The sequence below is a fragment of the Podospora bellae-mahoneyi genome, chromosome 6 (assembly GCF_035222275.1).
Source record: "Podospora bellae-mahoneyi strain CBS 112042 chromosome 6, whole genome shotgun sequence".
Taxonomy (NCBI): Eukaryota; Fungi; Ascomycota; class Sordariomycetes; order Sordariales; family Podosporaceae; genus Podospora; species Podospora bellae-mahoneyi.
In genome coordinates, this window is record NC_085885.1 from 722,007 (window position 1) to 734,138 (window position 12,132).

Sequence of the window (12,132 nt, forward strand, 5' to 3'; positions counted from 1 at the left end):
TGGTGGTGGTGGAGAAAAAGCTTGATGAACCCCCTTGTCGACCCGCCCTTCCCGAAAATCTCCACTCGGCCAATGACGGAATCAAGTGGAGCGCCATGTGAACTCTGGGCAGCCGGGTCGACCCCCACAGCCAGCCCCCAGTCAGCTAAAAAGGTATTGTGGGGGGCTGATTCTGGAAAATATTGGCGCATAGTTTTGTGTGGCTGATGTAAGACGGAAGGAATTGAACTCGGCCAACGGCGGCCTCAAGGTAACAGAAAGAGCCGCAGCTGACCAGAGATGAGTTGTCGCCGGGACAATGTGACGGTGTTGTTGGGTGGTAAGTGGCGCGTAAGTGAGGCGTGGGGCTGATCAGAGCTGACAACCCTGAAAGAGATGGAGAAGAAAAAAAAGAAGCAAAGCATCGGGCGCCAACCACAGGCTTCTGCGACATATCGTCAGGTACAGGCCAATCGGAAAGTGCACGCACGACCCAAACAATCGGGATTGGAGATCATGATTTGCGTTTCCGGACCAACCGAACTTGTCGTCAGCACATCACCTCCGCTCGCTGCGACCGGTCCTGACTTGATGTGGGTGGTACGCAGCTTCCTCCTCCTCGTAGCCGTACTCTCCGCTGGCAATGTAGACCTGGGGGTGAGCGGGCCGTTGAGCGCCCTGTGCGTAGGCGGATGGCTCGCGAATGCTGGCATACGTGGTCGAGGGCGGGTATCCGGGGGCCGTGTAGGAATGATGGCGCGCGGGCGAGGGCGGCACAGTCTGCTGTGGTCTGGGGGTGCTGAGACCCAGTGGCTCGATATAGCTGCTTGTCGGTCGGCTTGCCCGGGCGGTTTTGGAGGAAGCAATGCTGCCGCTCTTGGCGTCGCTCTCGTCGCCAACGCGATGCTTGTCAAACCGCTGGCGCAGGCGGTCAATTGTGTCGTCTTCCTTTTCGGCAGGCCGTTCGTGTTCGCGGTGTTGTTCCTTTTCGCGCTTTTCCCTCTTGCGCTCCTTTTCGCGCTTCTCCTTTTCGCGGTCGGCGTCACGCTCCTTTTCCTTCTCTGGTCTGCGCTTGCTGGCGCTGCGCCGTGGCTTCTTGTCCTCGGTGGACTCGGACGTGGTGGAGCTGGCGGCTGTTGGCGAGCTGGTGACGGTGCTCTTGCGATTGGACTTCTTCAGCTTTTCAATCGTGTCGTCGAGCTGCTCCTGAAGCTGTGTGTTTTGTTCCGAGAGCTCCTTGTTCTTCTCGGCGAGCGTCTTCTTTTCGTGTGTAAAGAGCTCATTCTGGTCCGTGACGGCGCGCACATGGGCCTTGTTCTGCTCAATCTCGTTGCGCAATTGACGGACGGTGGTCTCGAGCTCGGCGATCTTTTTGGAAAATTCGTCTCGTTGCTGGCGCGTCTGCTCAAGAGCACGCTGCAGTTGGTAGATGGTTGTGTTGTCCTCGTAGCCAGAAGCCAAGAAGTTGCGGTCGCGGTCGGTGTTGGAGGTTCGACTCTCGCAGTCGCTGAAGGAACCCACACCCGAGTCGCTGCGCTGATGCTCGTAGTGCCCTTCGGTGGGCGAGCCCCAGCGGACTGTTCTGCTCATGGCGACGGCAGTTATTCGGTGATGCCCTTGGAAGGGGGAGAAGGCTGTAAGGCTAAAGCAGCTTGAAAAATCGTGTTGTGCGTTGATTTGACCGTCAGCGTGGGAGAAGCTGCAGAGGTGCCCGACTGGAACTTGGGGGTATATAAGTGAGAAAAAAAATGTGCGCGGGAACGAGCCAAAGGGGGGGAAATTGGGCGAATGGCACAGATGGCACAGGCGGCCCCGGCAGACCAGGGGGTACTTTGGACAAGGGGCGGAAGGGCGGGAACAAAAGTGCTCCAAGGCTAGAAAAAGACCAAGAATGGGTGGTGTCTCGGAGTCGGGTTGGGCCTCAACGATAAAGAGCACTAAAGAGCCTAACCGAGAATGAGGGTATAAGAAAACCAGATTTAGCCCCAGGTCAGGAACGGAAATCTCGCTTGGTGTGCAGGAGGAAGAATGAAAAGGCCGAATTTCTCACCGTCGCACACACCTCTCTCTTCTTAAGAATCAGAAGGGAGGGAGGCTCTGGGAGGGGTCCGGTGCTGTTTGCCTCGCGCCTGTTACGAATCCAAGGACCACTGGACTTGAACTGGACAAATCGACTGCGCAACGGAGCACCGCCCGGCTGCCAACTCAAACTTGACGCTTTTGGGCAAATGGTGGTGGATTATGTTAGTGAGATTTTATTCCCCCTCTTCTCCGTCCGCTCACCCTAGGTACCAGCCAGTCCTGCGCATTCAAACAACAAAAATCCGTGTTCGAATGTGGCTCAATCAGCAAGGCGACGAGAGATGGTGTGCGGCAGTGCTCCGGAATCCTTTGCGAACCACCAGCAGAGCCTGGCGCCTCTGCCTGTCACCAAGGCAGTTTTCTTCTGCCTGTCACACAAGGTCCAAGCATGCCAAGCTTTCAGTCCGAATGTCTCCTTACACCGAGGGGTTTTTTTTTTTCCCTTTTTGCGGGACGTGTGTGTGGAGATTCTCCCATCCATATCAAAAACCACACCATATATCAAGCGGTCGCACCGTCCGTCTGGCGAACCACGACACTGGGAGGAGGGTACGGCGGGCCGTGGCGGGCGCACGACAGTCTCTTTGTGATCATGAAGTCGGCGACGAAGAATTGCACTTTTGTCTTGGGATAACCAACCGCAGAGCTCAGACGGCCACAAGCCAGAAATAGGAGAAAGGGCGCGCTTGTTGGTGGTGTTGGGCCATGGAGTAGCGCGACGGACGGTGAGTCACCGTAATTGTCGGTTATAGGATGTCCACATTTATGCGTTCCATGCAGCCCTTTTTTCCCCTTCATCTTCGGCTTGTGTTTGTGTGTTTCAGATTTGCAGTCTCATGGAATTCCAAGAGGACTCGTGTTCTGATTAGCTCCCGACCCGCCATGGTCAGTTGACCGTTGTCTGCCAGGCCTGCGCTCGAGTATGTGGACTTCCCTGTTTGTTCTCGAAGAAATGGATAGGGCTGAGCTCCACCCAAAGCAATGGCAGGGGAGAGACCATCACCAGTTGATCGGATTCAACAAGAGGTTGTCCAAATGGCAAAACAGGATCAAACATCACGATATACCGTCATGTGCCCCATAACCATCGCTTTTGCCCAACCTTTGACATCACCATCACTTGATACCGCTCCTTCCGTCCTCCGTACTCCTCCAAATCACACCATCTGGTAACAACCCACGATCTAGATTCCCGCAACACATACCTGTCTTTTTCCCTCCTGAATGATCACTCACCCAGCGCCATGTTACATCCGTACGCAACGCTTCAGCTCACCATGAGTTCCGTGACTCTTTTGGCGGCAGCAGCACGGTTAACTGGAAGGATCAAGAAGCATCATCACCAATCCCCGTAACCCCATCCCAGCCCTACCATCGATGGAGAACCACCAAACGGGTTTGCTCCATCAAACCCACCAGTGACTCCGCCGCCGCCCACACGCCGAGAGAGAAGTGGAACTACTTCCCCGTTCCACTCTCTTTTTCCCGCCATCACAGGAGCTCCGTCCGGGTCACCACATTCTTCTGCCCCACCCCGGCCCGGAAGGTCACTTTCTTCTCTCTGCTAGGTGACTCAAGCCAAGCCAATGTTTCTTTAGCTTTCTCATGTACATATGCAACTTTACCCTCCCCAACCAACCGCGCGCGCATTTGCGACGAGGACGGATGGGGATCGACGAGTAGCAGCCGGACGGCTGATGCCTTGCGTTGCGTTGCGCCTGCAGTGATTCTCACTGCTGCCCCGCATCACCATGCCCCACCCCGCACTTTTCTTCACCCCTCCTTCATCTTTTTGATCCTCCTCTTGCTCATATGAGCGCGATAGATAGGGTATGCAACTTCAAAAAAGCGCCATTGCGCACTCCACCCTCCCTGTTCTTGTCACAGAAAATCCTCCGATATGTAATGTAGCTGGCCGAAATGTGTCACACGACACAAACAAGACATCTATCTCTAAAAGAGACAAAGGGGATCGAGACATGGATAACAGGGAATAGCATGTTCATGAGGGATAGATTATCTACCACCCGTCGACAGTGCTATCGAGTGCTACGTCCGAGTCCGGAGTGTGGTCATGAACGAGCATTGTCCGGAGGAGGGTAGAATGATGGGTGGGTGGTATCCGTGGTGGTTGACACGGGGATTTTCCGCTCTCTCTCGCCTCCGGGCGGTTTTTATCTATCTCTGTGAAATTGCGGGGGAGGGGGTAATGGCTTCCGGGTAGGACTTTTTGATTCGGGAGAGATAGACCAGATAAAGGTGAAGCAGGTCAGTAGGTGAGAGATGCCAAGGTGAGTGCGTGCGCAGGTGCGTATTTTTTGCGCGTGCGAGATACAGTAGTCTAAACTATGGGGTTTGTATGCATGTTCGAAAAAGGGAAGCTTGTTAACACCGAGGTATGGGTTTCCCTTTTTCGGGCTGTAGGTGCGGACGTTTCAGTTCGGCCAGGCGTCACCTCACCCTATCAATACAATCTTGATGTGACGGCGGCAGCAGCTACACCGGATGAATAGCCCTACCGGTCTGGAATCTCGACACAAACCCCACCGGTAAGGTAGGTAGGTAGGTAGGTAGGTAGGTAGGTATGTTCCTACCCGTAGGTAGGCGCCATGAGGCGGATGGGGGAAATCTGCCATGTTTATGTTTGTGTCCAAGGTGAGGCGAGCGAGGGTATCACCGTCTCACCTTGCCCGTGGAACAACGGGCAAGGTCCCTTCTCCGGGCGCGGGCGGTACTTCCGATGTCAAATCAGTTGTTTTTGTGCAACCTGAAATCTAAAACATTCATCACGGGGGTTGGTGAAGCTATCTCGATCTCGTATTTGTTTTCGTTCCACAATCGCCATCGTTCGTCATTCCCCCTCCTTTCCAGCAGGGCGGATTTGGGCGGGCTTGGTTTCTTGTTCGACACAAGGGCGCTGCATGATGCATACCAAGAATCCTTCTGCTGTGCAAGATCCCCACTCTGAGCCTCAACCAGGGTAGTTTGCACAGCCGATGAGAGCTGTTGGTTCGTGACGTCTGTCTTTTTGGTCCTCTTCGATCTGCTTTTCATCGGCTTCGGCTATTTTGACATCTGGACTGCATACTTAGACCAGGGATCTGCGGCGTAGTCAACGGCGAGGACACCGGCAAGGACGAGCCGAAGCCGCGAGGGGGAGGCCGCGTAGATTTTCTAGGGGTGAGGTGGGAGGGCAAGGGGACCGCAAAGCAAGGTAAAGCCGTCAGGTGTAGACGGAAGGATGCATATCATATCAGGAAGGATTCCCAGATGTGCGGTACCCTTATCCGGATGGTGTTGAGATAGGTATGGAAGATTGCGTGTAAGGCATGCGGTCCTCTCTCACTCACCCACAGTCCGAAATCTAGCTCGTGTTCGCCACTACACACGCACCTGGGGAAGTGACCCAAAATAATAATTAGGCAAATACGGAAATCATAACCCCGAGTAGACAGAATTCGAAATGTTGGTGTGTGGAAAAATGTGGGGAAAACCCCTCTGCCTGCCTGGAGCCTGCCTAAACCGACCAGTTTAAACCATTTTCCTTGACGGAATGCCCCCTCAACCTCAGCTGTCATGATCAAGAAACTCCGTTGCGATATCATATCGAAACATACTTCCGAAGGGGTTGAAGCCAAGGTTGATATTGGCCCCATTATTAATATGTCCTGTTTTTTGTGTCTCGGTAACACGAAACAAATACGGTTGTCAGTTCGGCAAAGCAGTCTTGAGTAACCACCACCACCAACAACCAACCAACCAAATCCCATCTCTTTACCGATACTGTAGAGATTCAAACCCTCTGTTCTTCATGAAAAAACAAAACCACTCATCACGTCTCACAAACCCTCTAAAAACACCAACCACGTGTATAGATCATGTTGTACAATATCTCCAAAAAAAATCTATTTTTTTCTGTCTGCCTCGGCTCTGCTGTGATCCGGTTTCTTGTGTGTGACGATTGTTCTGTTGGAGTATTTGCATCAAAAAGAAAAAAAAATCCATATTCATATTCTGCTGTGAGGCATATCCCTCTTGCTGCCCTGGCCGACCCATTCCCTGTCCCTGCTGTCGTGAAAGTTTGCTTCCGTCTATTGCATCTTTACGTGCTGCCATACGTCAAATTCTGTAACGTTTCTAAACCATCCCAAGAAAACAAGTCCAAAAGCAAACCGCAGCAATTCCCCAACCCCCCCATACCGTGATACTTTATCATTATTCGTACAAGAAGTGAAAAAAAAGGGATGTTCGTGCTATGCTGTAGCGATCCATCAAAAAATACCCAAAACCGAAAATATGTCGTTGTAAGAAAAAGCCAAACGTAGTTATCGTGAACGAAAAGTTGAGAAAACAATCTGAGGTGCAGCAAAGAAAGCTTGATATGTTGAGGTCGATGTTGTCTTTTTTTCTGTTTTTCTGATCGAATGGTTAGTATTCGAGGTTGCCAAGTCATGGGCGAACTGACTCACTCTTTCAACCCCATCAAGCCGGCATCCAATGTATAGCTCAGAGAAACAACCGCTGATGACCGCGAGAAGCCCGAGAAGGAAATGTTTGTCGTAATGTACACGCCTCATCGGCGAATGGTTTTGTCCTCAAGTTCCAAAACCGTTCAAGGGTGACGTCGCCGAAGCCGCTCATTCTCCCTCCGAAGCGTCTCGACCTCGGCCTGAAGCACCCGGTTGGTAGCAATGTGCTCATCGAGATTGTCACGCATCCGGTCAATGCGGCGGTTGGCGTCATCGTATCGTCGGCGCCACTCAGCAACCTGCTGCTTCATGGTCTCGTACTCAGTGCCGACATATCTCGCTTTGGCCTCAAGAGCGTCCTTGAGCTGACGGCTGAGGTCCCGGATCTTGGTCGTGAGGTTGCTGTTCTCGAGCTCGAGAAGGGCATTCTTCTTGCGGGCCTCGCGTAGCTTTGTCGTCTTGCGGGCTTCGCTGTCAGAGTTGCTTTCGACTGAGCGGCGAAGCTCCGAGGTGAAGGCCTTCTCCTTGCGGACGTCCTCCTCTAGCTCCTGGACCTGGACCCGGAGGATGTGGTTCTCACGGAAGAGCTGGTCGTAGGTCTCGCGGCTTACGCCGCCGCCGCGTTCACGGCCCTGCATGTCGGCGACTGGTGTTTCGTCCCAAAGGGTGTGGACTCGTTCGGCACTCCGAGTACGACTGCGAGGCTGGCGAGGTCCTCGGTTTACGCTCCGAGTGCGACGAATATGGACCTCGGGGACGCCTGGTGTCGTTGACTCAAAGTGCACCCTGTTGCTTCGAGGGCCGTACATATAGGAAGCGGGGGTCTCTCTCAGTGGTGGATAGATGTTGATGTAGGCTGCTGGTGAGCGGATGTGTCTGTAGGCGTGAATGGTGACGGTGTTGGTAGACGAGTGAGTTAAAGATAGGTGAATGGTGAAGAGCGGTCAAGTCGAGGGACCAGACGGTGTGGGAACCTCGATATTTAAGTAAAATGGGGGGCAGTGACTATGGGAAGGCTCCGGGTTGCAGGAGATGCAAGCAATCGTGCATGTAAGTGCGTCAGGCAAGGTACGTAGCTTTGAGCGAATGAGCTGGGAGAGAGACCCGGCCAAGGGCTGGACGGCTGAAGAGGCCTGTCTTTAATGGGAAGGACTCCCAGGCACCGGTCTGGTCTGCGGTCCCCCAAAACAGGTAGTCGGCGGACGGGGAGGGACGGGAAAGAAAGAAAGAAAGAGAGAATGACATGACTGATGGTATACAGGTACAACATTACAAGACGCTTTGCAGCGTGGAAAGTAATGTCAAAGGTGTAACTATGTAACAGCCGCAGGTGAGGGTGGACAGGGGTTCGAGGTGAGAAGACAAGGCGCTCTCTGTATAGCACATAGCCACACCGGGCATTATCTGGAAGAGGGAACATATGGGGTAAACGTCAGCAAGTAGACAGGTTAGTCACCTTGAGTACAGTAGCCCTAGACCACTTGCTTCTGGGATGGTGCATCCTGGCGGCCGACTGACCGACGCTAGAGAGAGATGACTGCTCGAGATCATCTTGATGCCTGGCGTCGTGGACTCTTAGTCCTAGACGTCCGGGTATGAGCATGCATGTGGTCCACTGGAGAAAACTATTTCTCTGTGATGTAGTCGGTGTTTCCAGTAGGCAGTGCAAACATGTTCGTGGAGTTGATGAGGGCATCCGCAGGAGGTTGGAGTATCCATTGGTTCTCGGCCTCTGGCATGGGGAACCACGGACAACTCACAAGCTATTGTGAGAGGTGAGTATCAGTCTCAAGATTGAGGTTGCGGCAGATCGACAGACCGTAACCTTAGGCAGTGGTGCGGCGGTTGTTGCGAAACTGTCGAGATAGACGCGATGTGAGGTCACTCATTGACATTGTTGGTTGGTAGAAGAAGTTGAGGTAACCGGAGGCCTGGGCTCTAAGCCCCCTCCATTGGCCATGTCAGCCAATCAGCGATGCGTGTGGGAGAACCCTAGGCCCACATTTGATTATCTGGTGCGAAGCGCGCAGCATTGCAAAGTAGCAACCACCACAACCAACAACACAATTGTGATTCCGTATCTTTGTTCTCTCTCGGAGCCGGACCGCCAATATCGAAGCTTCCCTTGGTCAAATATTGTTTGTTTCTCGGAGCCTTGAGGACGAATCGACGGCCGTTTCCCTGCATCGACATTCCGGACCGTCCCACCAAGCCCTTTGTTTTGCTGAGTTCCGTTCTCTTTTCCGCATCACAACCTCGCAGCCGCATCGTCTGTGGCATTCATTTCAATATCTTGTTCCGCCTCTTCCTTTTCGAAGGGGTCACGCCAGTGTGGAGTGTCCGGAGGAGGAGTGACGGCAATGTCAGTATGGCTTGACAGCGTCCCTGCTCTTGGAGACGAGGCTGTGCGGCGCAGTAAGCACTTGCTATCCACATCTTGATGCTCCCTCTTATTGCCTCCCTCTTTTTCAGTATGGATAGCTCACAAAAGGCCGCATATCTCTACTTGCTGTGCCAGTTCCATACATAAGCACTACCCTCCAACCTGCCAACTTTGCGCCTCTTTTCCCAGCCGAGCAAAGGAAGTGGTGGGCAGAGAGCAAAGGGGAGGCCTCGGCCAAAGCCTTGCGATTGCAACTCTCTCTTTCGTCAGCAGTTTCAGGACGATGCAGCCGCACGAGGCTCGCGCGAGTCTATTATGTGCTATTCGTCCAGACGCTGGTAATGGAGGGTATTGGAGCCCTCACTGGTGAATTATTTCTCCTGCTCAAACAATTATCGTGAGCTATTTTCCTACTCAGCCACACCTTTACCAGTGTAAAGGGCACCAATGCGGTACGGCACGTACAAGCGGCCTCAGGTTAGGATTCAGATGCTTGAATTGAAGGGGTTTGGAAAGCGACTTACCCTTTGGTTTCCGGCTTTGACAACAGCAATATTCCACCTCTCTGCCGGTGTGTGTAGCACCTGAGTGTCAGATGAAGCGCCAAATTCTCAGGTGGCGTTCTTTGCCCTTCCGTCCCGATGCCACAAGGCAGACAGAAGGGCATCCGAAAGGGATGGGAGGTGGTGGTGGAGGCGTGGTAGGAGGAACATACACCCGCGACACTGTCAACCCCAACCCTAGTGGTGACACAACCGGCGCAGCTCGACCTCCTCGCTCGGATAACTCCATGGGAACTCACAAAAATGGGCCCCTTCGGTAACACATGCCCAGATCGCCGGATTCCCACCTTGAACAAGTTTTGCTGATCACAAGTGAGCGGCCGACGGGCCGTGATCCGCCCATTGCCTCATGGGGCATATTCATGACTGATGGCATAGCGCCGAAGTCACACGGAATGTCTGTTCAAGTCCATGGTGTTGCCATCCGAGAAAAGCAAGACCGATTTCCATACCCGCAAACATCTTCTCGCTGCCTCGTCGCCTTTCGGCTCGTGACCTTGAAATAAAACCGCCCGAAATATCTAGCCTTTTGAGTCCTGGCACCGCCTAGATATGACGAGTGGTTTACGTATACCAAGACAGGGTGTACTCTAGGGCCACGCTACCGGCCTGGTCACCGGCCTTCGTCATGGGCGGACAATCTGGGACACGCACTACCTCCTGGGGAAGAAGGCAGAACGTGAAAGAAGGAAGCAGATCAGGCCAGGCTCCTCTGCCCAGACCGCAGATCCCTTCACAGACAACAGCAGGGTCCAGCGAGCCCGTTCTAGATTTGCGAACCGGTCCGCGGTCTTCCCCTGCCCGTTTTCTTCCTCGCCAGGCCATCTCATCTACCGGTGTGGCCGAGGGGGCCACGGCCGGTTGCCTTGTTGCCCAGCTTCCTTCCTGATCTCCGCATCGGATGAAGACCACGGCGTTGCAGAGTTTTCAGTTGCCTTGTCTTCGGTAGCAAGATGTTGTGATGGCACTCCTCGACAGTTTCGTGGCCTGATGGCGAGACGGGCTCCAAGTCCTTGACGGTCGTCTGCTGAAGTTCCAGCTACATCCTGACTGGTGACACCACAGCCGTGTGGACAGTTCCTCGGATGTGTATCTTATGGATTCCTTTGGTTTCTGTCCTCTGATGTCGTGACTGGTCTGCACCGATGGCATCCTCCCGCCTCTGTTCAACTGTGCTCATCATTTTGATACTGACCACAGCTCGAAGGATTCCCTCGTGCGCTCAGTACTGCTATGCACAACTGAACGAGTGCCGCACGACTTGCATCCAACAAGGATACCCCGCCAGCACACAGGTTGAGGAGCCTGGGGGAGATACACAACCATGCCACGGTTGTATACACATCGACAGATACCTCGGCCTCACCACCAACCCTCCAGATCAAGACTATTCCGCTCACCCATTGGCCTGTCTCCTCGGTGGTCAACCATCAAAATGGTACATCAAACCGAGCCAACAGACTCCCTTTCAGCTCTGCATGGATGAACCCGTCCTTCAAGCGCCTCTGCTCATTTTTCAGCTGGGAAAATGGTGACAAGAGCACCCGAGCAAGGCAGCAATATCATCTCCTCTCATCTTCTCCCCAGTCCCTCTCATCCCGTGGCCACACCCTCCAAAGATACTGACTGATAGGCCGTCGTGGACTCGCCACATCGACGGCCCGCTGTCTCGAGGGGGAAGCAGCGGCGTGGTTCCTGCAACTTTCCTCGATATTGACTGAAACGACAGGATACCCGCTTTGAAGCGTCCTGCTGCCTACCCCCCTTTCTGTAATGTCAGGTATATCCACGCGGAGAAGGCATCATCATAGATTCCCCAGCCTCCTTCACCGCTTTGACCGAGGTGAAAAGCCGAAAATAGCGAAGGTATTGCCATCTGCCTTGTTCAAAGGGTTCAATACCCAATTGTTCGGGGGAAGTACAACCGAGAAGATCTCAAGGTAGACAAAGATCTGTGGAGATACTTCTGCCTTGATTTGCCCGGGTCGACTCCCATCTATTCGGGGGAAGTAGAACCGAAGTGCCCTCGAAGTAGACACAAAGATGCTGGATATCATTTGTGTGTGAAGGTACGTACTTCTGCCTTGTTCGTGTTCCACCTTGCCTTGGTTATGTGGTTGTGACTCCTCAAATTCCACAGAGTCGGGTAGGTGGGTAAGGCAGGTATACAGACAGAAATGTCTCACGGGCGACTCGTTGGCTCTCGTCCTTCCTTGATCATGCCCGCTATCAAACTGTGACTCCCAGGATTCCACCTGTTCGGTAAGTAAGGCAGGTGGGCAAGGTACAGACACAGTGCCTCCTTTTCTCCTTGTTTCTTTGACCTTCCCGGACTCCTGATATGCAGATCTGTGGGACGAGGATAAAGACCGAGCGGAAGCACAAGGAATCCCAACTCACACGTCCACCTTTTTGGGTCAGATCTCGAAACGTAGGTAACATCCCCTCGGGCCTCTCTTATTTATGCTTGCCAGACGAGATGATTGTGTATCAAAGCGGACCTAACCGCACACCCACTTCCAACATGTACAGAGAGCGAGAGGTGCCAACGTACCTATCAAAAAGTGGCTGCCCATTTCTCGGTCATCTGTGATCACCAACCAACGACGATCAACTGTGTACCCCTTTCTCTTCATGCGATGTTTGCCTTTTGGGG

The 12,132-nt window shown here is 53.3% G+C and overlaps 3 protein-coding genes across 3 annotated transcripts; all 3 read right to left on the bottom strand.

Moving 5' to 3' along the window:
* Positions 1-537: 537 nt before the first annotated feature.
* On the bottom strand, positions 538-1,569 carry QC761_604800 (uncharacterized protein; the record flags this gene model as incomplete). The annotated part of the gene is made up of 1 exon (XM_062880932.1): positions 538-1,569. One exon carries the CDS (start codon positions 1,567-1,569, stop codon positions 538-540), a length of 1,032 nt encoding a protein of 343 aa, XP_062729165.1.
* Positions 1,570-6,673: 5,104 nt separating this feature from the next.
* Positions 6,674-7,339, bottom strand: QC761_604810 (uncharacterized protein; the record flags this gene model as incomplete). The annotated part of the gene is made up of 1 exon (XM_062880933.1): positions 6,674-7,339. The coding sequence occupies one exon, from the start codon at positions 7,337-7,339 to the stop codon at positions 6,674-6,676; it is 666 nt and encodes a 221-aa protein (XP_062729166.1).
* An 816-nt stretch (positions 7,340-8,155) lies between these two features.
* QC761_0089420 (uncharacterized protein) lies at positions 8,156-8,773 on the bottom strand (the record flags this gene model as incomplete). Its single annotated transcript, XM_062872946.1, has 3 exons — positions 8,533-8,773; positions 8,350-8,414; positions 8,156-8,293 (listed from the first exon to the last, which is right to left on the bottom strand). Exons 1-3 carry the CDS (start codon positions 8,561-8,563, stop codon positions 8,156-8,158), a joined length of 234 nt encoding a protein of 77 aa, XP_062729167.1. The 5' UTR covers positions 8,564-8,773.
* Positions 8,774-12,132: the final 3,359 nt, after the last annotated feature.